This window comes from Grampus griseus (genome assembly GCF_964374135.1).
Source record: "Grampus griseus genome assembly, chromosome: 3".
NCBI classification, from domain to species: domain Eukaryota; kingdom Metazoa; phylum Chordata; class Mammalia; order Artiodactyla; family Delphinidae; genus Grampus; species Grampus griseus.
The window spans coordinates 152,275,275-152,295,483 of record NC_139019.1 but is presented as its reverse complement, the minus strand read 5'-3'; the positions used below and the strand labels follow the sequence as shown (position 1 = coordinate 152,295,483).

Genomic DNA, 20,209 nt, shown 5'->3' with positions numbered 1-20,209 from the left:
GGCTTCCACGTCCCAGCCTGCCCCACGCCCCTCTTTGGGGCCCGGCACACTCAGCCCAGGTACAAGACTGACCACATCTGGCCTCAGCTCCTACCCGCCCCGCACCCCCGGGGGACGACCTGGATGGAGGGGTTCCCCCCAGGTTGGGCCACGCTGTGGGCTGGGAGGCGGGAAGGCGGCCTCGGGCGCCACCTACTGGACAGTAAAGCTCCTACTGGGCGTGCTGGGCGGAGGGAAGTCCGCTGCAGCCAAGGCGCAAGGCCGGCGGGCTCAAGGCGCATGCAGCGCAGGCGCCTCGATGATCACGCACGCGCGGACCAGCGTCCACGCACGCTGGCCGACACGTGCAGACCAGCGCGCGCACTCAGAGTTGCACAAGCGCCGCGATGAAGCTCTGGGAAAACAGCAGCGCGGTCACTGGAAGAAGCTGCTTCGCTCAAACCTTTCCCCGCGAGAACGCTGATACGCACATACCACTGCGCACACCTGCTCACCGCAGAAAAACTCATCCCAGGGGAGGGGAAATGGGCAGTTGCCACGGAAAAAAGCAGAGTTCGGGCAACCAGTGCTCCACCCTTCCCGGAAAGGAGTCCGAAAGTTTGCGACCTCGGCTGAGGTGAGCAAGGGTATGCAGAAATCTTGGGAAGCCGACCAGGCGCCTTGAGCGGATGAGTATTGGCACTAGAGGGCCCCCAACACCGCCGCGGTGCAGGGAAGTAGGGGGGCGGAGATGCAGCTTTGCTGCGCAGAGGCCCCGCCTCCATCAAGGCGAAGGCACTGCTCTGATTGGCACAGAAGTTCCCCCGCCCCAACCTGTGATAGGCCCCGCCCCCGACGATGCAGTGCTCTTGCTGTCTTTTGCCGCAGCCGCGGGCTAACTTGACTCACCCATGCGGAAGCCCGGCTCTGCTTTGCCGCAATAACCCCCATTCTTGCCTGAGGAAGACCCAGCCCCTTCTCTGCCAGGTCCGACCTCCTTTCCCACTCAAACCTTGCTTCGCCCCTCCAGCCCCAAGGGCTGGAAGGAGCTTACTGTATTCAGTCAACCGCCAGGTGTTCAGCGCCCCCTCCTTCCCTGAGTTGTTCGGGGCGGGGGGTGGTGCCTGGCTCGAGAAGGCCTTGCACGCTGGGGGAGACCGGGGTCCACTCGGGTCACCTTGGCCTGCAGTGTACGAGCCTTTACTTCTGGAAGTAGGAGGCTTATGACAGACGTGTGTGTAGGGAGAACAAACCGGTGGGCTCCAATTCTCTGGCTCAACGTGCGGGTTCCAGGATGGCCAGATCCTTTTTGGCTGAATTAAGACATTATTTACAACCCACAGTCTGCAGGGATTGCAAACTCGTGGCCCTTAGGTTGAATTTGGCCTGTAGAGATGTTTAACTTTCTAGCACAAGGTTTAAATATTTTTCATTTGATTCCAGTTGGCGACAGTCCCTTTCCCTCCCTGTTGTGTGCCTCCCATCCACTTCACTCATTTTCATGAACTGCCTGACTTCTGAGGAATTTGAGTTTGCCAACCCCTTGCCAGCTACCAGCACCTGATATCCATTTTTAGATGCCCAAACCAGGTTCACCATCTGGCTTGTGAAGAGGTTTATTCCTCGTTCCCGGGTGCCAAGCCACACACCTGGTTTTCTGAGCTTGATTTTCTGCTCAGAGACCAGTATTCTCATCTGCAGAGGTCACTTTAAATGCATTCCAGGCACAAGCCCAGAAGTGACAACGGAAGATGCCAGCCCTGTGTCAGACCGAATTCCTGACTGTGAGTGCCTGTGTGAGCACACACAGCTCATGGGCTCCACCCTCAGGACAGGGACAGAGCCATTTCCCCAGTGCCCAGTATCTCCCAGGCATCCAGCACTTGCCTCCATTCATTTCACTTGAAACTGTCCTCAAGGATTCCTTATTAGCCCCAATTTATGGATGAGAGAATGGAGGCCAGAGAGGCAGAGTTACCTGCCCTAGGTCACATTGCTGGGAAGTGGCAAAGGCCACATCCAGACCCGAGCCTGACTCCGAAGCCCAGTTCCTTTGGAATTTTCCAAAAGGGACTTGCTCTGAGGAGAGAGAGACAAAACCCACCAACAACAGGAAAATGTGGAGGCAGCAGAGTGTAGATAACAGATGCTTGCGCAATTTCATGGAGACTGCAAGTGAGATTGTGTGTGTGGGGGGGGGTGTTGAGTGTGCACACTAACATATGGATGCAGGTGTATCTCTGTTCACACGTGTACATGGAGGTTGCCCACACGTTGTGTGCATTTAGTCATTCGACAGTGTGTGTTGCTCACCTGCTCTGTTCTTAGAAGTAAGGGGCTGCAGGGAACAGCCCTGCAGGTCACTGCCCTGGCAGAACTCATGTCCATGGATCAGCAAATATATGGATCAAGATAATTTTGGGTTTTATGGAGAACATAAAACAGAGCAGGGCTTCCCTGGTGGTGCAGTGGTTGAGAGTCCGCCTGCCGATGCGGGGGAGGCGGGTTCGTGCCCTGGTCCTGGAGGATCCCACGTGCCGCGGAGCGGCTGGGCCCGTGGGCCATGGCCGCTGAGCCTGCGCGTCCAGAGCCTGTGCTCCGCAACGGGAGAGGCCACGGCGGTGAGAGGCCCGCGTACCGCAAAAAAAAAAAACAAACAAAAAAACAGAGCAATGTGATAGAATGTGACACAGTAAGGGTGGTGACCAGCATTCAATTGCGTGGTCAGGTCAAGCGTCTAAGGAGGCGAGGTAGAGCTGAAACCTGAATGAAAAGGAAGTGGCCTGGGAAATTTGGGGAGGGCGAGCATCACAGCACAGGAAGAGCCCTGCTGCGTCTTTGTGGACACGGTGTGTGTGGTTGGCGAGGCCACGCCTGGCCAGGCCTCTGAGATCTGTGGGTCCCCACCCCACCTGGTTCACACCTTCCTTTCCTTAGCCTGCTTCTTTCCTTCACCTGGACATCTGCCTGCAACTCTGCCTGTTGAAATCCTTCCCTCTTCTGAGCTTCCCCTAGTTCTCTAACCAGAACTGACTCCTCCTTGTCACCCCCATCCTCTCAGCTGTGCACACGGAGACCCCCTCCTCACACATGTCAGCATTCTGTGGACCTTTGCCGGCTGGGTAACCTGAAACTGCCCTCTCTCCTGATGAAGGGATGGGGGCTGTCCCTGTGCCCCACCATTCACCCATCTCCCTCCCTGTCTTCCCAACCCCACCCTTAGTAATGTGGCTCCACAGCCTTCTCTGGAACTTTATTTTTGTTTTCTCCCTTCCCTATTTATAGCTCTCTCCCCTCCGAACCATCCCTGCATCCATCCTGTTGCCTAGAAACCAGCTCTGGGCTGAGGGTGGGGGAAGGCCAGGCCGAGCCCAGGCAGGGGGAAGGAAGACCTGTCACCCACTCCCCTTCTCGGTACTGCCCCCAGGTTCCCAGAAGCCCACCTGCCCTCTGCCCAGTACCCACAGGTGTTTTTTAAAGATAAAACAAAATGTGAACAACAGCCTTTTTTGTGAAGTCCTTCATGGCTTCTAAAGGGCATGATGCACATGATTGCACTCACGCCTCTCAACACCCTGCCCCACTGGAGGCCCAGGCCCATTTTTTCAGATGAGGAAACTAAGGCTTTGGAAAGCAAAGGTCCTCTGGGTCAAGACTTCTCAGTAGAAACTCCATGGCTCTGCACTTGTTAGCCATAGGACATTGGCCTGAAACATGGAAAAGAAGATTTAAAAGCATAAATGATTCCATAATCTGTTAGTTGTAGAAGGGTAAAGAGAAAAATTTTGTCATGATCCTGCCACACACCAAGCCACTAGGCAGGCCCCCTACCTTGCCACTCCCCCATGCCACTTCCAGTGCCCCAACCGTGGCCCCACCATGGCCCTGCCGTGCCCAACTGCAGCTTAACTCCAGCCCTAATGCTTACCTTCCACAGATTGGACCAAGAAGCCTAAGTTTGGTTCCTGGCTCTGTCACTTCGACTGTGTGACCTTAGATAGTTCATATAATCTCTTTGAGCTTCCGTTTCTTCAGCTCAAACGTAAGGATGATAGCCACTCCTAAGTATGCTATTAGCCCACTCGAGGACTAATAAGAGAATTAAATGCAATACTGATGAGAAAGTGCTTTGAAACTGTAGAATACTGTAACATGTGAGTGATCAATTAGAATAGTAAATATTGTTATTATTGTTGTTATTAGGGCCAAAAGGTGGGGCAGGGGAGCCAAAGTGGGCCCTGGGATCAGAGAGGGAGCCCCTTACCTGTGCCCAGGCAGAAGCGTCCACTTCCCTGGCAGAATGAGGGGCGTGGTCGGGGGCTGCCTGAGAGCACCTGCAGACCACTGAGGAGTAGAGGAGGGCACAGAGACCCTCCTGCTCAAGTGCCCATGCTCCCTGTTCCCATCCCCGACTGCCCCGCTCCCTGTCCGCTACCCAAGGCCCATCTCTGCCTTCAAAATAGGCTTTCTGGGCAGAGTGGGGGAGAGGGCTGCCAAGGAGCAGCTGGGCCATGATTCAGCCTGAGTCACCCATCCAAATGCCAGGGTGGCCCCCAGCTGGGCAGCAGCTGAGCCTACAGCTGCTGTGGGGAGGGGACCTTTGTGGGCAGCAGGCTGTGCTCATAGGTGCCTGGACGAGGGGCTCTCATGAATATCAGGGCAGTGCTGTTGTGGGTCTGGGAGTGGTGCATATGAGGAGGTCAGGGTGAGGAAAATGACTCCATGGACATCAGTTACCTGCACTGACGGAGGAGGCAGGGTTTGTGTGTGTGTGTTTGTGTACACACGCACACCTGTGCACGCATGGCTGTTGCATGTATATCTGACTAAATGAAGAGGGGCTAATAGTGTGGGCAGGAGTTTGGCTGCCAGCTTTGTCACTTTCTGTGTGACCCTGGCAAGTTACTTAACCTCTATGAACTTTTGTTGCCTTATCTGTGAAATGGGAATAATAATAATATCAATCTCAGGTGGTTTTTCTTAAGGGTTAAATATAAAGAGATGACTGTAAAACACTTGGGCAGTCAGTAAATGGTACACCACCACCACCACCACCACCATCTAGGGGATACTGGGTTATGCCCTGCATGCATGAGGATGGATACATATCTGAGTGTATCCAGGGCTGTGTCCATACAAGCCTCAGGGGGTGAGGGGTCTGGGTGAGTGTTTCTTGAAGAAGCAGATGAATGTGTGTTGTGTGTGCACCTCTGAAGCAAAGAGAACTTTCCAGAAAGTTGGGTTTATATGGCATTGCCTGCCATGTGATCCTGCCCACCCTCCCACCTCTTTCTCCTTCTCTCCCTCCCTCTCTCTCTCCCCTTCTCTCTCTCTCTCCTCTCTGTCTCTCTCTCTCTCTCTCACACACACACACACACACATACACACACCTTTCCTAGAAGCTGTGATTTACTGAAATTTGGCCTAGACCAGGACCAGTGTCCACGCAAGGGGTGAGGAACTGTGAATGCCACTGTACTGGAAATCTCAGACCTTCTCAAAGGCCTTTAGTCTCAAGCAAAGCTGGAATGGGGGCCAGATCCCAAGGGTGATGTGCCTGGATTTGAAAGCGGAACCATGTGTAGATATGAACATGAGATGTGCGTGTGTATTTGCATGTGTGTGGCGGTGGGGCTGGGGTGGCACTGGGGGGTGGCTGCTGTCTCTGCTCTGGTACAGTCTGCTTGTCTCCATGGTGCCTGTTGCCACACACGCTTGCTTTTCAGAAAGTCACTGGGATTGTTTATTCCACCCCCAGCCTGGGCGCCAGCAAAGGAGCTGCAGGCATTTGTTTATCTTCTGGTGTGTATGAGTGTATATGGCTTCACGGAGGCAGACCAACCAGAGATATGCACGCACACACACTCACACTGGTGCGGGCAGTCATGTTGGTTGTCACAGTATGAGCCTGAACCCGATGAGCCACGGTCCGGGCCCAGGCAGACTCGCTCCACGTGGGGACAAAGATGACCCTCAGCAGCTCCAGGCAGACACACCACCAATTTAGCACCCCCTAAGGCTCCAAGGAAGGGGGAGAGCCAGTTGCCCTGGCTGTGGTCCTTTGCTCTACTTCTACCCCTGGAACTAATCACTGCACAGTGATTGGCCAGGCCTGGGTCACTGCCCATCCCTAGAAATGGCAGTGGGTCCATCCCACTCCACCACATGGACTGGAGTGAGGACGCGGTTCCTCAAGGAAAATGGAGGTCCTGTGGTCAGACAAGGGTACACAGTGCTGGGCTTGCCATACCCTGGCATCCACCACAAGTGTTACACTATGCTTGGTTCCTGGGGATTTTTTTCTCCCTGCATCCTCCTCAGAGCTCCGAGAGCTAAGAATTACAAATGATGAAGTTGAGGCCTAGAGAGACCTCAGTCAAGGCCACACAGCTAGCAACTGCCAAAGTCAGAATGTGAACCCACGCTGCCTACCTCCGTGCCCTTTTTGAGCTCCTGCTCCGCCTTGGCAGGTGTTTTGTTTTGTTGTCTGAAAATTTTCATTTTTAAACGTGTTTTTTATCAACAAGTCACCGTGGAACAAGAGTGGTTGGAGTGTGGCAAAGGGCACCGATGGAAAAAGGCCCTGACTGTGCACATGTAGCAGACATGGCCAGAGCTCTGACTACATCCCCTCAGATGACCATACTATTTCTGTGCCCACCAGTAGGACTCCCAACAGCCAGTACCCGCATCATTATCGAAGAGCTGTCCTCGGGCTATGGAACCCACTTTGTCCACATGCACTGTGGGCTAGAAGTGCTTGGGAATTAACACACAGCCCCATGGGCTGGCTCTTCACCAATGTCTGCCAGATGCTGGGATATAAATACACCAGCTCCCTTGCCCTCAGCCAGGGGAATTCTGAGATGTGCATTTACCCCCTTTCCCAAGACTTCCTGCAGGATTAAGCCTCACTCACCCACTGTGGTAGCTGGCTTGATAACCACCTCTTATTGGATGCCTTCCCTTCCTGGGTCACCTTCCCACTCCCCTGCTGGTGTCCCTGCACCTCCCAAATAAACCATATTCCCTGAATCTTCATTTCAGGGTCTGTGAGCTGCCCCAGGGTGCTGGATCCCATCCTATCCTTCCACACTGAGCATCTGGGCCCAGGCATTATGATCTCCTTTCTTGGCATCTCCCTTTCCCTCTCTACTGTCCCCCTCCCATCAGGACTTGAATGCCTCCAATGCCCCTGTAGAGATTACCAGATCCCCTTTCTCCCTCCAAGCCCAAACTTGAGAGTCATCTACTTGCCCTCTCCACCTCCTTGCTCCCATTAACTCATCAGTCCCTGCCCCACCCCACCCCAGTCTGGCTTCCACCCCCACCACTTCAGTAACCATGCTTTCATCAAATTTCCATTATCTTTTTTTCAAGTCCAGAGGACAACTCTCAGGCTGTATCTTGCCTTCCTGATGCAGTTTACCCTGACCTCCTTCTGGAATGTTCTCTCCCCTTGGCTTCTGAGACATCACACTCTCCTGGGTTTCTTCTGGTTTCTCAGACCACTTTTTCTCATTCTTCTTTTGCAGCCTCCTTTTCCCTTAATGTTGATGTTCCTCAGGATGGGCCCTTGTCTCACCCTATTTTGGCCTATACTCTCCCCTCATGTACCAACACACCTCTCCTGACCTCCATCACCAGCTCCCTGGTCTGTCGCCAGGCCTCGCCACTTCAGAGCTCAGTTTTGGACTCGGATGTCTCAGTGTGGCTGTTTCACAAGTCCCTTCTTTCCCCAGGGTTCATCAGGTATCTGTCCTCCAACCATTTGGCTCCCCAAGGCAGAACCTCAGAGGGGCAGCAGAATCCTCTCTCCACTCACACTCACATCCACCCCATGATGTAGACATGTTGACTTTACCCCTAAATAGTTATCAGATCTGGCCCCTCCTCTCCATCCCAATGGTTCAGGCATCATTACCTCTCACCTGGGCAGCTGCTACGGCCTCCTCACTCATGCCCTGATCCTGCTCCCATCCGCACTTGCCCTGCCCCGGGGTGGGGGTGTGGGGGGCTTTTTAGATCACAGCCACGTTCTTGCTACTTTTCATGTCTTGTGAACCTGCCCAAGCCTCGATGTCTTCATCTGTATCATGGAGCCGATGATGTTTACCTTGAAGGACTGTAGGGAAAGTAAAATGAAACGATGAGCGTAGAAAAGGGTTTGTAAACTGTGAAGCGAAGTGCCATTGTGGCAATGAATGAGCAATTTTCAGGGCCAGAGACGTGGGGAAGCCGCCCTTGCATGAGTGTTGTCCGTGGTGCTGAAAATTGGTTCTGTGCTCCCGTTATTGGCTTCCCTGGGATGCTGGCTAAAGACGTCATCCGTTAGATTTTTTTTTTTTCTTCTTCTTCATTTGCCATCTAGATTTAAAAAAAAAAAAAAAAGAAATTTTTTTTAACGATCACGGTGACTTATGGTTCACCAGGTAAGTGAGAGGAATAGAAAGTAAGGGTGAAGCTTGAAGTTTCAGGAGTTAACTTCACTACTAACGCAGACAACTGATTTATCATCAGTATCTCAGTTTTCTTATCTGAAAAACGGGGATATAATACATTAATATTAACTTGCTTATAAGTGATTGGAAATTGAAATTAGATGAAACCGGAAAACAAAATTAAGGTAACGTTAGTTGTTAGGTTAACTTGCGGGCTTTACCATAAAAACACTGCCCCTAAATAAGCATTATATTAACGTTAGTTGTTACCATTTTTAGTAGGTGGTTTCACAGTACAAGCGAGAGGGCTTTATCACCTCTTGGCCATTACAGACATTTTTTCTTCTCTGGGAAGTCAAAGGGGAGGGGACAATTTCTCTGCTGAGAAAAGTTAAGGCAGGGTGGGCAGCAAGTCCTCCTGTCCTTGGCAATTCAGATTCAGCTGGAAGGCCCTTAACACCTACTTCAGGCTCCTTCATCCTTCCGAGACCACTTACTGTGAGGTGATTAATGTTAGTCCCACCTTACAGATCGGGAAATTGAGACTCGGAGAGGTGAAATGATTTGCTTGAGGGTACCCAGGAGGAGGAGAACCCGGCTTGCATAGACTAGAAGGTGGGCGGGCACCCCGGCTAGGGAGGCCGGTAGCGGGGAAATCGAAGGCGCTCCCCCGACCACGCAGGTCCCTCCACTCCCGGGAGCGTGGGTGGAGGCGAGACAAAGGGGGCGGAGGCGGGGCGAGGTGAGGGGGAGAAGGCCGGAAGTACGGCCAAGGCGGAGGCGGGAAATTCCGCGCAGGGGGAGCTCGGAGATCGCGCAGACCTGGGTCCCGCTCCAGGGGCCGAGTATCCGCGGACAAGCGGCTTCCCCTCTCTGGGCCCCAATTTCCTCCTCGGTGAAACAAGCAGACAGCGTTCACCGGGCTGGATTGAGTGAGATCTGATAGCGCGCCCCTCCCTCAACAGGGGCGAAGCAAATAGGCAGCCTCTCCACCCCTTAGTCTCCTGTCTGTGAAATGGGTACCAGGTCGAGGAGGGCGGGGAACCCAGGAGCCCAGCGGCTGTGGTGAGGGGCGGCAGGCGAGGGGCGCCCCTCCCTCCTTTGGGCCCCTGCTTCCCTGCGGGCACCGCCCCCTCCCGGGTTCTGAGGCCGCGAGTCGGCCAGTGCGCATGCCCGGGGCGGGGCGCGGGGCTGGAGCGCGTAGCCGGCGCGGAGGACGGCGTAGCGGAGTCCGCGGGTCCGCCCGCCAGCCCTGCCGGAGGCAGCCGAGGCAGCTTGGGCGGCGGCGGTGGCGGTAGCGGTGGCGGTGACGGGAGTCGGAGCGCAGCGCGCCGGGGAGACGGAACGGCGGCACAGCCGGGTAAGCGCCGCGCCTGCACCTGCTGCCCGCTCCAGGTGGGCGGTGTCGACCGCCTTCTTCGGCTCGCGGCCGCCCCAGAGCCGCTGTCCAGGGTCCTCGAACCTCCTGGGTGGCGGGGTTTGGACACCGTGCGCAGCGTGTGTCTGGCGTGCGCCCGGGTGAATATACGCGCGCGGCCGGGGCGGCGGGTGTCCATTTCCAGGTTCCACTCAGGGGCGGGGCGGGGGTGGGTCCGCAGTCCTGGCCGAGCACCCGAGGGGCCCTGCGGGCCAGCCCACACTGTAAGACCCCGGCCCCGCTCCTGGCCTCGCCGCTGACTGCCGCTTTGTTTGGCGCGGTGGTGCGGGAGGGGACGCTTCCCGCCACCGCGGGGAGGGGTCCGCCCGCGTTGATTCATTTTCCCCCTGGAGCGAGCTCGGCGCTCGAGTGGTTCTATTGGCACCATGGAGCACATTCGCTGTCGCACGCTCAGTGTGGACTACACGCTGGGGCTCCATCACACACACTGTCACACACTCACCGCTCGAGGCCACAGGTCTACACCCACTGTGTCCCTTGATCATTCCATCAGACTCATACACATGGTCACCTGTGCACCCACCCCGTACACCTTTGGTACACACCCAGGCATAGCTACACACTCACACCAGCCATTGCCTATCACAGCACACTCAGCAATACTCCCCGATCACAAAGCACTCGCAGCCATCCTGCTCTGGCCTGCTTGCGCCTATTCACGTCATGGTATCCCTCATGTACCCCCGGACCCCGGAGCAGGCGTGTCACACACTCCGTCACACACTTTTAGCTTGCTCTCCACACACACACACCCACTCCTGCATGTCTAGTCTTGCTCTCCTGTGGATAGACGGACGGATGGTCTGGAGGCCATTTCTGGAAGGAAGACTGGTTATCACCCTTTGCTAGACTCCATCTCCCCTCCAGCCCCAGGGAGGAAGCTTTGCTGCTCTGAGGGTTGTAGGAGACAAGCGGATGAGAGAGTGAAGTACAGCACACCAGGATTGTAACACACACACACACTCTTTCTCACACACCTGCTGAAGTACCACAAGCCTTTGTCAGTCTTATCACCATGGGAGGAGGTGTTTGCAGGTGCCTGGCGCCCTGGCTCCAATTAGGGAAGAAATCCTGAAGGGAAAATAACTGGCTGGTCAGGTCTCTGGGCCTGAGTGAGCATTCACAGGGGCTTCTCTGCCTGGGGGCAGGGCACAATCACTTGTGCACATACCCAGGCCATCCCTCCAATGAGTGAGGCTCTGAGGCCATGTGGCCACACATGTGCATACCCACAGGGTCCAAGTGGCCACCATGAGACACAGGGCATTCTGCACATGTGCACACCAAGTTATTGAGCAGAAGGTAGGAGCCAGGCCCTGGCTCCCCAGGCTGGCCTAAGCTGGTGCAGATGTCCACAAGCCACCTAGGTGCTCTCCTGCATGCTGGGTGAGCCAGCCCATACAACCGGGGGTCATTTCAATCTTTTACCTCAACCGGGCGGGAGAAGTGCGCAGGCTTATCTGCTCATAGCGTGTTCCCAAAGGCGGGTTCCCGCACGGAGGACACTCTTGCTTCCTTTCCTAGACGTTCCCTCACACTGTTGCCTGTTAGGTCCAGGGGATTGGGAGGACCCTTGGCATGACCCTGAAGAGCAGAAAGGGGTCTTAAGAGCCAAGCATCAGTGTCCAGGATCTCAGCTGATATGAGTGGGAAGAACCAGGCTTTGGATTCAGACAAAACAGGCTTTGAATTAGAGCCCCCCATCCCAGCTGTGTGCCCTTGGTCAAGTCTTTTCTCCCTCTGACCTCAGTGTCATCTGTGAAATGGGATGATAATGCCCCCCTCGTGAGATTGTTGTGGAGTCCAGGTGCTAAAATGAGCCTGAGAATGCTGCGTCCAGGGCTGAGCGCACAGTGGGAGAGTGATGGGGCTGGGTTCCAGTGGGAGATGGGAGGTGAGGAGGTAGGGCCCCAGGCCTGAGTTGCCTTTTGGAGAAGAGGCTGGCCGATACCGAGGCTTCTTTGAGAACCAGGAAAAGTCTAGCAGAACTGTGAGCAGCAGAGCCTCTGGGAATGGTATCTTGGCAGATCTTAAACCCAGGGCTCAGCCAGCTCTACTAAATATAGCTACATCCTCTCCCCCATTTCACAGATTGGGAAATGGAGGTTCAGGGTGTGGAAAAACTCACCCAAAGTCATGTAGGAAGTCAATGACTAAGCTGGGGCTTGACCCCACATCTTTCTAACTCCCTGGCCAGGCTCTCTGTCCCAATCCGGGACCTTATCCCGTATCAGAGAATTGTGAGCTGAGAACTAAGAAGCCAGCCTCTTCCAGGAGGACTTTTGGAAAGGGTATGTTACCAGCTGGGCCATGCCTGCCTCTTGGAACCTCAGTTTCCTTCTCTGGAAAATAAGAACACAACATCTGCCTGGAAAGTGTATGGGATCTGCACATAATAAGCATAGTAAGGGCTTGAGGTCACCTCCCACCTTTCTTGGCATCTAGGTCAAGGGTCAAAACTCAGGTGACTACCGGCCAGGTGGGCAGCATGCATGAAGGGCTGCTATAAGAAGAATGATGGTGCAAATCAGTGATCAGTGGCAGCGGGCAGTCAACCTCAGTGTCCAGGACACCACTGGGAGGGGTAGAGATGGTGGCTAATTGGAGAGTGTACCCCCAACTAAGGAAGTAGCCACTGCTTGGCTCCAGCTGACTGCTGCCATGCAGGAAGCATGCTCAGATTGCCAAGTTTTAGTTTTCCAAGAGAAGCTAGAAATCTGATTTTTACATGAAACCTTCTAATTTTTAAATGTTGATGACTAAATTCCTTAAAAAAATTTTTTAAGCACTCTGAGTTAAGCATGTCTAAGGGTGAGGTTTTGCCAGTTTGTGCCTGTGCTGCTGGCCCTCCCTCCCCTGCCCCCTCCTGGGACCACAGCTGGGCTCTGACAGGCTGAGTAGATAAAAACAGGCCTTGCATGTACACAGCCCAGACCTAAAGTAGCAGAGACGTGCACACCCCTCATCTTTAATTCTCCCTGCAGCCCTGTGGGAGCAGGGGGTAGGTTTGTTAGGGTCCCCAGTGAGGAGATGGGACTGGCCTGAGGTCACAGAGCTGGTAAATCAGGGAGCTGTCCCAACTTACTACCCATGCCTCACCCAGGGGTAGGGAGCCTGTTGGAGGGGCTGGTGTGAGAGGACCCCAGGGCTGAGCTACCAGGGGTGAAAGGAAGGGTGGTGAAGACTCAGAGCACACCTCCTATAGCCCTTGGTGACTCCTTCCAGTTCCAGCCCAAGCTCCCCATACACCTGCCATTTTTATGCTGGTGAAAACCAGATCCGAGGAATTGCAGCAGACCTCTCCTGTGTTTCAAACCTGTCTCCCAGCAGCCTCCTGGCTATCTCCCCTATAAGTCCCCCAGGTACCGCAGTTCAACTTCCCATAACCCAGTCCCGCACCATCCTCTGCAAACTGCCCCTCCCCCCATGCCCCCATTTTGGTGATAACCCTTATCCCCCCAAGTCTCATATGCCCAAAGCTTGGGGGACCCAGTCGTGAACAATACCAGCTGAGTCCCCATCCAGGGACCTGAGAGCTAGGCGGGGACCCAGAGGTGTAAAGGGCTACAAGCAGAATGACAAGAGTCTGGTTAGGGGCAGAACAAGAGGCCACAGGGACCCTGAGGAAGCTGGTAGGCAAAGAAGGCTCACTGGAGGAGGAGGCATTTAAACTGAGGACTGAAGGTTTAATAAAAGCCAAGCGGGAAGGTGTGTAGAGGCCAAGATTGGAAAGAATGTGAACCCATGGTTGAACCCAAAAAGGTTTTGTGTGTGTGTGTGTGTGTGTGTGTGTGTACACATGCTTTGGGGGATGGAGTGCATAATGAAAGATAAAGCCCAGCAGGTGAGTAAATACACAGGGGCTTAGAAGCACATTGAAGAGTTGGAACTTGACCCTATAAGTAACAGGGAGTCATTAAAAGTTTTTTTTTTTTTTCCTGTTTTTAAAAAAATATGTGCACACAACCAAAATTCAAGTGTCGCAAAGGGGCATTCAAAAAAAATCCCTTCCACCTCCAGATCCCTGGTCTCGCTTCAAAGGCAATCACTGCTAAAAGTTTCATGGGTTTCCTTCCAGAAATTTTCTCTTTATAAATAAACCTACAGATGTGTATTTGTCCTTGTCCTTGCCTACCCGCATGGGATCCCACTAGCCATGCTATCCTCTGGCTTTTTTTCACTTAATTTATCTTAGGCATCTTTCCTCATCACTCCACACATTCTAACAGCTGTGGGGGAGGGGAGGTCCTCTGTGCTTGTCCCACATTTTACAAACCCACTTCCTGGTTTTCTTCTCATCACCAGCCATGTTCTCAATGCACCATTTGTCTGTCTTCAAGACCACCCCAGAGGTGGGCTTGCTGGCCCAAATGCTGTATGCATTGTAAACTGATATGAATTGATAAATGTCCTTCCAAAAACATTACAACCAATTTACTTCCCCCGAAAAAGCAAGGAGGGTTTTGAGCCAAGGAGTGGCATGGTTGGACTAACATCATAAGACAGGTCATTCAGTCATTCATTTAACGAATATTTATTGGGAGCCACTTGCTTACTATGTGCCAGTCATTGTTCTCAACCCTGAGACCACATCAGTAAACACAGCAAAGTCCCCACACTTCTGGAGACGACATTCTGATGGTAGAGACAAATCACGAGCAATAAACAAACATATGCAATATGGTGGCTGGAGACAGGTACCATGAAGAAAAACTGATCGGGGCAAGGGGGATGGAAAGCGTCAGCCAGTGTTGTGAAGGAGGCTATTTTACACAGGTTGGGTCACGGAAAGCTTCAGGGAGATGCAGATGTTGGGAAGGAAAGCATTTCAGGCAGAGGAGACAGCGAGTGCAAAGGCCCCAAGGCAGTGGGTTCAAGGATCAGCGGGGCAGCCAGGGTGACTGAAGCAGGGTAATCACAGGAGAGCAGTAGGAGACAAGGCCAAGAGCGGTGACGGGGCCAGAAAATGCAGGAACTTGTGGGCTATGGTAAGGAGTTTACTTCTACATTGTATGAGATGGCGAGACATTGCATGGTTCTGGGCAAAGGAGGGACATGATCTACCTTGAGTTTTACTAAGATCCCTCTGATTCCTGTGTTGAGAAAAAACTATATGGGGTGAAGGAAAAAGCAAGGATAATCCAGGTGGGAGAAAGTGCAGGTTTGGCTCAGGTAGTGGCCAAATTCTCGATATATTTTGAAGGTAGATCCATTATGTTTTGCTGATGATGGGATGCCGGGTGTGAGAAAAAGTCAAGGGATATTGGCCTGAGCACCAGCAATATGGCTTTGGAGAAGATGGCAGGAGGAATAGGTCTGGGGGGAATTGGGAACTCTGCTTGCTTTGGCCGCTGAGTGTATAATAAAACAGAGTTGCATGCAGATCCAGCTGCCTGCCAGACCCTCTCCCTGATATCCCCCAGGCACCACACACTCAGCTTGTCCAAAATGCAACTCCCCCTTTTCCCGGATCTGTCGTCCAGCACCCGCCACCCTAGCCAGCATCCTGCAGGCCACCCCCACCATCACCTCTTACCGCCAGCTGGTTCCTGTTAGTTTCCCTCAGACCTCTCAATCCTGCCAACTCTTCATTCCCACAACCTTCGCTGTACCATCTCTCATCTAGACTGTTGCAGAGAAGGGGCTGGGTAAACGAATGAAGAATTAGATGAATGAGAGATTGAATAAATGATTGGGCAGCCCCTCCCCTCCAGCCTCCACACCATCCCTGAGCAACCTTTGAAAACACACATTTCAGACTGTGTCCTTTCCTTGACTGTAAACCATTCCCATCTCCCCAGGGCCTACACAGACATAAACTGGTGATCTGCAGACATATTTTGTTTGGGCCACATACTGGTTTTTTTTTTTAATCTTGAATTAATTGGGACATTTTACAGTAAACTTCTATATTTCCCACTTCTGACTGATACTACTAAGATGCATTTCTCCAGGGCAGTACTTGGCTGATGGAGTATGGCTCCCCCTTTAGACAGGGCATGTGCTCTCCACTTTGCCTTAGTCCCCACCACTCCCTACTGTTCTGTACCCAGTCTGTTTCCCTCAATCAAATTACCTACCTGGCTCCTATGGCATCAGAATTTGTGACCCATGGCCTAAAGGAGAAAAGCATAACTTCTAGGTAGCATGTTGCATGGGGTGGGCTGATAAGGGAGGGGTGATGGTAGATGGAGTGGAAAAGTTAGACTGTGGCCAAGTTGTGAAGGGCCTTGAATGCCATTTTAGGAAGCCTGACCTTTATCCAGAGGGCCACTGGGAGCAGTGAAGCAGGGGAATGACATAGTTGGGTTCATGTTTTTAGCCCAGACCCTATGGGCAGGAGGGGACCAGACAAAGGCAGAGAACGTGGTGAGAAGCCCCACCTGCTAGAAAGAGAGTGAGAAGGAGGAGGGCCAGATGGAGGCTCCTCCCCACTGGATCCCCTCTGAGTCTGAGTCTGCTCTCTCTGTGTTTCAGAACCAGACAGAAACCTGGGGCCCAAGCATGGTCATGAGGGCAGTTGGGCAGCGCTGAAGACCCAGCCTGGCTCCAGCTGCTTCGAAAGGACTCCAGCCCCCCAGGACCCCAGCCCACAGCCCTCTGCTGCCCACAGGATGGGAGCCTGGGGGCTGGGAGCCCGGCCATGAGGGACTGCTGCCCCTCCCAGCAAAAGGCCAGCCCTGCGCCCCCAAGGCACACCCCTGCCCAAAGCCCAGGCATGGACACAGCAACCCCACTGGGGCTGGGGAAAGGGCATCGTGCTCTGAGGGCCCTGGCAGGAGTTTGGCCTTCCCCTCCCTGACCTGCATCCCTCCCCAAGAGGCAGCCGCCAAGGAGACATTAGGGACACATGGAGCCTTGATCTCAGGGACACCAGAAACCACCTTCTCTGGGAAGCCAGAGCCTGTGTCCTCAGTGAAAACTGACCCTTCACCCTCAGAAAACAGAAATCCTATGTTATTACAGAAGATGGATTCCAAGTCTTCAAAGCAGGCAGATTCCATTTCCATAGGAAAAGAAGATGCCGGGTCCTTGAGGAAGGCAGATCCCATGTTTACAGGAAAGACGGAGCCTGTGGCTTCTGGAAGGATGGATCCTGTGACCCCAGAAAAGGAGGATCCTGGATCATTGGGAAAGGTAGATCCTGAGTGCTCCAGCAAGGTGGATACAATGTCTGCAAGGAAGGAGTATCCTGTATCCTTGGGCAAAGTGGATCCTGCATTCCCAAAAAAGGAGGAGCCCAGGTATTCAGGAAAAGACCTTCAAGTGTCCTCAGAAGAGGTGGGTCCTGCATCTGCAGGAAAGACAGATCTTGTATCCTTGGGAAAGAGAGATCCTGAGCTATCTGAAAAGGTGGATCCCGTGTCCTTGGAAAACACGGATTCTGCATCTGTAGGAAAGACAGATCCCGGGTCCTTGGGTATGCTGACTCCAGGGTCATCAGGCAAAATCAAGCCTGTATCCCCTGGAACAGTGGCTCTGGGGTCATCTGGAAGGGTGGATCCTACTCACTTAGGGATGACAGAGCCTGCAGAAACCGTGGTTAATGCAGAAACCGTGTCCTCTACAAAAGAGGACCCTCAGTTCCTGGGAAAGATGGATCCTGCCTCCTCAGGAAAGCAAGAGTCCATGTCTATGAGAATGACAAAAACCATGTCTACTGGACAGGTGGATACCATGTTTTCAGGAAAGATGGATCCTACATCTTTGAAAAACATGGACCCTGTGTCTTCAGGCAAGACGGGTCCAGTTTCTTTGGGAAAAGTGGATCCTGTGTCCTCAGGAAAGCCAGAGCCCTTTTCTCCTGGACAGGCAGAACTGATGTCTGTGGGAAAGACAGAAACTGCATCCTCAAGAAAGGAGGACCCAGTGTCCTCCAGAAAGGGGGATCCCATTTCTGTGGGAAATACAAAAACATCATCTTCTGGAAAAGTGAATCCTGAATCATCAGGAAAGATAGACCCTGTGTCCTCAGGCCCAGCGGGTCCCCCATCCTCTGTAAAAACTGAGACAGTGACTGGAGGAAAAGCAGATCCACTGTCTTCAGAAACGTCAGGTCCTGTGGCCCCTGGAAAGGTGGGTCTCATGGCCTCAGGGAAGGCTGATCCCCCGACCTTGGGTAAAGTGGACCCTGTGTGCAAGGGAAAGGCAGAAACTGTTCCCCCTGGAGACATGAACTCTGAGTCTGCAGGAAAGGTGGCCCCCACGACCCTAGGAAAAACAGTCCAGGCATCCTCGGGAAAAGCAGAAGCTGTCCCAGAGGGAAAGGTGGATCCTCTGCCTCTAGAGAAGGGCAATCCTATGAACTCCACGAAGGTGGATCCCGGGGCTTCAGGGAAAGCAGAACCCAAGTCTGAGGGCAAAGCAGAAACAAGGCCCCCTGGGCAGGAGGGCACCGCCTCATCAGGAAAAGCAGAGGCTAAATCTTTGCAGGAGAAGCCGCTGACCTCGGAGAAGGGGGATCCTGGATCCTCTATTGTCTCTGGGAAGTTGGAGCCTGTAGCCCTGGGGAAGACTGACTCTGCGCCTCAGGGAAAAGGGGAACCCCCATCCTCGGGGAAGCAGGCCCACCTGACCCTGGAGAAGGCGGAGGCCTCCTCCTCCAGGCAGGCAGATGACAAACCCTGCGGCTCCGCTTCTTACCCCGCGGATAGCGGGGGTCGCGTGGAGCCAGCGCCACTGCCCAGCTCCGAGGCCTGCAGCCTTGGCCAGAAGGACCCGGCGGCCACTAGGGCCGAGAGAAACCCGGGCCTGGAGGCCGTAGCGCCGTCGCCGGGGCCGCGAACTCGCGACAACTTCACCAAGGCGCCGTCGTGGGAGGCGAGCGCCACGCCGCCACGCGAGGACGCGGGCACGCAGGCGGGCTCGCAGGCCTGTGTGTCGGTGGCCGTGAGCCCCATGTCTCCGCAGGACGGCGGGGGCGGCTCGGCCTTCAGCTTCCAGGCGGCGCCGCGCGCACCCAGCCCCGCGCCCAGGCCGCCCTCTCGCCGGGACGCGGGCCTACAGGTGTCACTGGGCGCCGCTGAGACGCGCTCCGTGGCCACGGAGCCCATGACGCCGCAGGCCGCCGCGCCGCCCGCCTTCCCCGAAGTGCGGGTGCGGCCGGGTTCCGCACTGGCAGCCGCCGTGGCGCCCCCAGAGGCCGCTGAGCCGGTGCGCGACGTGAGCTGGGACGAAAAGGGCATGACGTGGGAGGTGTACGGCGCCGCCATGGAGGTGGAGGTACTGGGCATGGCCATCCAGAAGCATCTGGAGCGACAGATCGAGGAGCACGGCCGCCAAGGGGCGCCCGCGCCGCCGCCCGCTGCGCGTCAGGGCCCGGGCCGTGCGGGCTCCGTGCGCACCGCGCCCCCAGAGGGCGCAGCGAAGCGCCCACCCGGCCTCTTCCGCGCGCTGCTGCAGAGTGTGCGCCGGCCGCGGTGCTGCTCACGGGCCGGACCCACGGCCGAGTGATCTGCTCCCCTTTTGTACGCCCGGGTTTCCAACCTTCTCAGGCTCCCTTCTTGACCCCAGACCCCTAGAAGGGATCCCCTCGACGCGTGACAGGCCTCCGAGGGGCGGGCAGCCTCTAGGGTCTTATCTTGTCTTTCCAGCCCCCTCCCCTCCTAAACACACAAATGAACGCCCTCTACCCGGCTCCCTCGTGGTCATGAGCCCACGAACCCAGCCCTGACACCCCACTGTCCCCTCACAGCCCTCAGTTCCACCCCCTCCCGGTCACACTGGGCAACCTCTGGGGACCCGCTCAGCACCCACGCTCCCAGCCCTGAGAGCTGAGGCAGGCTCCTGAGATGTCCAGACTGGTGCACTGTGGTCTCCAGCGGCGGCCAGGTCCCCAGAACGGGAGAGACTGTGTACAAAAACCCCAAGTGTGCGAGGATTGACATGTGAGACCCCCCGATGTGCAAGGCCCCGGGTGTATGCGAGAGCATGTCCATGCAGCGGGCTGGCCCCATGGCCTGGGCATCTCTTGCATGCTGGTAGTTGTCCCCAGTTCCTGTCTCCCCCTCACCTGGCCCAATCCGCAACCCTATCCCCACCCCCACTGGACACTGGTCCACAATTCGCAGACAGGCCAAAGGCAGCTGCAGGAGTGCCCTGGGGGCGCAGCTGAGTCACAGAAAGGGGAGAGGGCTCAGACAGGTCCGGGGATCAGAGTCAGAGGCTCACAGACAGCCTGGGTGACAACTGGTCTTGGGTATTGGGGGCAGGATGGAGAGCTCATTCTACAACCACAGTAGTCCCTGAAAGACCACCCTCTCCAGCCCTCGGTCCCCCAGTGCTGTGAGCCCCACAAGTCCCTTGTGACAACTCAGTTCCCGTGTCCCACCCCTCCAGCCGCGGTTTTTGG

The 20,209-nt window shown here is 54.8% G+C and overlaps 1 protein-coding gene across 1 annotated transcript; it reads left to right on the top strand.

Moving 5' to 3' along the window:
* Positions 1-16,387: 16,387 nt before the first annotated feature.
* GPRIN1 (G protein regulated inducer of neurite outgrowth 1) lies at positions 16,388-19,311 on the top strand (the record flags this gene model as incomplete). The annotated part of the gene is given in 2 exon segments (XM_082650964.1): positions 16,388-16,577; positions 16,580-19,311. Coding segments are annotated over 2 exon segments (2,808 nt in total). The 5' UTR covers positions 16,388-16,501.
* Positions 19,312-20,209: the final 898 nt, after the last annotated feature.